Below are 3,587 nucleotides of genomic sequence, written 5' to 3' on the forward strand. Positions count from 1 at the left end.
CATTATCAAATTTTGTAAATAATAAAGCTTAAACAAGCTAAAATATCTGCTAATGGGGCAAGAAAAATCATCTTATTTAGCTTTGAATTAAGATAATTTTTCTTACCACATTGGCAGATAGTTTTGCTTAAAGAATGTTTAGATATTTATACTAGAAAACAAGACAAAAATACTGAGTAAGAGAATCATTTTTTGCAGTGGACAGACAGAAAGAGGAAAGAGACACATGCCTGAATCAACAGAGGAAGAAAAAAGCGGAAGAGGACAAGAGAGACAGAAAGAGAAGAGTTAAACTCCATTCAAACAAACTGACTTCTGTATTCTTCTGTATTTAGAGAAGCTGTGAGTGGCGACGGTTTGATAGCAGAGCAATAAAGACATGAGAGACAAAGAACAAAACACACACACACACACTCTCTCACACACTCTCTCTCACACACACACACACACACACACACACAGAGAGAGAGCAGAGAAACAGGCTGAGCAACACACCAAAAAAGGGCTGGAGCTGGAGGTTCTGCTTGCTGGAGAAACACACAGACACACAGACAGACGGACTGAAGGACTGGGCTTCAGGAATCATGGAGCAGGGCTGTGGATGAGCAGGATTTCCACCATGTCCACGGGCCCCGGGCCCCCAGGGGCCACTCCTGTGAACGAGCCGGACCAGAGCGCGGCGGGTCACACCAAGGGCCCCGTGGGCCTGCAGACGCTGCTGGATCTGCTGGTGGGAGTTTATCAGGAGTTCAGCTCGGCTGCTCTGCTCAGAGAGAAATATGTGCAGCGCTTTCTGCAGTGGGGTCAGTACTATCTTCATCCTCCTCATCCTCTCTCTCTGTGCGTGTGTGCGAGCGTGTGTGTGTGAGTGAGTGAGTGAGTGTGAGTGAGTCTGTGTGAGTGTGTGTGTGTGTTTGTGTGTGTGTCTGTGTGTGTGTGTTTATGAGCTGTGTGTGTGTGTGTGTGTGTGTTGTGTGTGTGTGTGTGTTTATGAGCTGTGTGTGTGTGTGTGTTTATGAGCTGTGTGTGTGTGTGTTTATGAGCTGTGTGTGTGTGTGTGTTTATGAGCTGTGTGTGTGTGTGTTTATGAGCTGTGTGTGTGTGTGTGTTTATGAGCTGTGTGTGTGTGTGTTTATGAGCTGTGTGTGTGTGTGTGTTTATGAGCTGTGTGTGTGTGTGTTTATGAGCTGTGTGTGTGTGTGTGTTTATGAGCTGTGTGTGTGTGTGTTTATGAGCTGTGTGTGTGTGTGTTGTGTGTTCAGTCAGACAGGGGGCACAAGGTCACAGAGGTCATGTGATCACGAGACACATTCGCTGGTTTGTAAATGGACAGTTCACCCTATAATTAACATTCTGTCATCATTTACTTGTATTTTAATTCTATAAAACCAGATTATGATGAATGTTCACTCACAGAATCATCGTGAAAAATACTACATTACAAGTCTTGTGATGATTTGTTTGAGGATGCTCTTGATGCTCTTCAGTTATTTGTAAAGCATTTGTTCCTGCTCTCAATCACTATCACTCTATCTCTATCATGGAAAAGAGCAGCATGTGTTTACAGTGGCATTAAATGACACTTTTAGAATTCAGTTGTCCCTGGACAACAGAACATTCACAGTCACACTCACACACACACAATCACACACACACACTCACACTCACACACACACACACACACACACACACACACACACACACTCACTCACTCACACACACACACACACACACACTCTCACTCACTCACACACACACACACACACACATACACTCTTCTGCTCACACCCTACATGGCCAGACAGAGACAGACAGTCGTACAGAGGGACAGACAGGCTGTTGGACACAGTTTTCCATTTAAGCTGCTGGCAGCCGATTCTCTGTTGATTCATGCGAGGTAAACAGCGAGCAGCAGGAAGGGAGTGACCAGATCCATACACAACTTTCCATATCATCCGTAAAACAGGGTGTGACACAGGAAGTGATGTCACATCTGAAAACTCACAGAGCAACAGGTCTGAAGTTTATTTATCACACACACATCCTGACAGAGCCAGCGAGAACAGAGATATACCATCAACAGAGGATTATTAAAATACTGCACTCTAATCACATCTATGAAAATTAAAGCAAATTTAAACACATGGCACAGATAATGCAAATGATGCTGGTCAGTGTTGTGTTTGTATGTTCTAGCAAGTTAAAGGGATAGTTCATCCAAAAATGAACTGTTTGACCCTCTTGTTGTTCCAAACCTGTATGAATTATTTTAGGCCGATGATCTAAAAATGTGAAGAATGTTGGGAACCAAACAGTCGATGGTAGCCATTGACTTCCATAGTATGAAAAAACTATGGCTACCGTCAAATGTTTGGTTACCTACATTCTTCAAAATATCTTCTTTTGTGTTCAACAGAAGAAAGAATCTCGCACAGGTTTGGAACAACATGAGGGAGAGTAAATGATGACAGAATTTTCATTTTTGCATGAACTATCATTTTAAAAGAGATACTGTATTTACACAATGTAAATTTCTACACTAAGTGAAAAAGCCTCTTGGAGCCTATAAACTTGTCAAGGCAAATGCCGCTTCACATCTAACAGAAATATTCTCAGACCTTTTTGTTTCTGAATGTTTAAAAGTCCAGTTTTTTAAATGTTTTTCTTTATTACGCGAATGTGAAGCGAACATTCCATTTTATATTTTGCAAACGTTATGGGAATGTTACTTTTGAATGTTCCCTAAACATTCTGAAACAAAATGTAACATTTTGAGAAATGTTACATTTAAGAATAAAAGATCCATCAACAATGTGTAAATAATGTTTTTGTGCTAACATTTTGAGAATATTATTAAAGACCAGATAACTTTGAATGAGCGTTCTATTACAGCTTTTTTCAACTGCTTACATTTTCAAAACTTTGCCTCTTTTTTTTTCAAAACTTCACACACAAATCCAAGAGTTGCACACACAAAATGCAATGTTTGAGTGTCAGGTTTCAGAAATTGTGTGACAAGTAAAGATTTTGTGTGTAAGCAGTTGAAAAACTGTAATGTTGCTGTATATAAACCTGAATAATGGTGACAATCAAGAAAAGTGACAAACTAGACATCAGAAGAATTAGACATCACAACACAACAAATGACTAGCAATAATGACAACAACAACAACAAAAGTTCAATTAAAGTCAGAAAACTATAAGCCTACAACAGCAACTGCTTCATTTATTCAATGCATGCATGCTTGGAAGCTCAGTTTGAAACTGTTCAGTCAACTATGTTCTGTTAGATGGGTTTTTATGTAGCTTGATCATTCACATTTCACAGTACTTGTTTGGACTCAAAAGGCCCTTAAACTGAAAATATGCATTTGGTTAAGAGGATTCCGATGGTTTGAGAACAGAGAGGAGCCTGTTGTGTGTACGGCTGATGAGTGGCTCGCGGTGTTCAGAAGCAGCGTGCAGTGTTTACAGTCCTGCAGTGAAGCTCTGGCTCCAGCTCCAGCTCCAGCTGCTGTCTCATGCCTTGCTTTGTGCTGGAAATGTGGAACGTTCTGTGCAGTAAAACAGTTTACGCTGTTGCCTTG

At 40.9% G+C, this 3,587-nt stretch overlaps 1 protein-coding gene across 1 annotated transcript in view; it reads left to right on the top strand.

Moving 5' to 3' along the window:
- Nucleotides 1-470: 470 nt before the first annotated feature.
- dmpk (DM1 protein kinase) overlaps nt 471-3,587 on the top strand; it is a 16,902-nt gene continuing 13,785 nt past the window's right edge. The window contains exon 1 of the mRNA XM_016554080.1: nt 471-803. Coding sequence (XP_016409566.1) covers nt 602-803 — 202 coding nt within the window. The 5' untranslated portion in view covers nt 471-601. The remainder of the gene's footprint in view (nt 804-3,587) is intronic.

Source organism: Sinocyclocheilus rhinocerous, unplaced genomic scaffold, assembly GCF_001515625.1.
Source record: "Sinocyclocheilus rhinocerous isolate Xijiao unplaced genomic scaffold, SAMN03320098_v1.1 scaffold15, whole genome shotgun sequence".
Lineage (NCBI taxonomy): Eukaryota > Metazoa > Chordata > Actinopteri > Cypriniformes > Cyprinidae > Sinocyclocheilus > Sinocyclocheilus rhinocerous.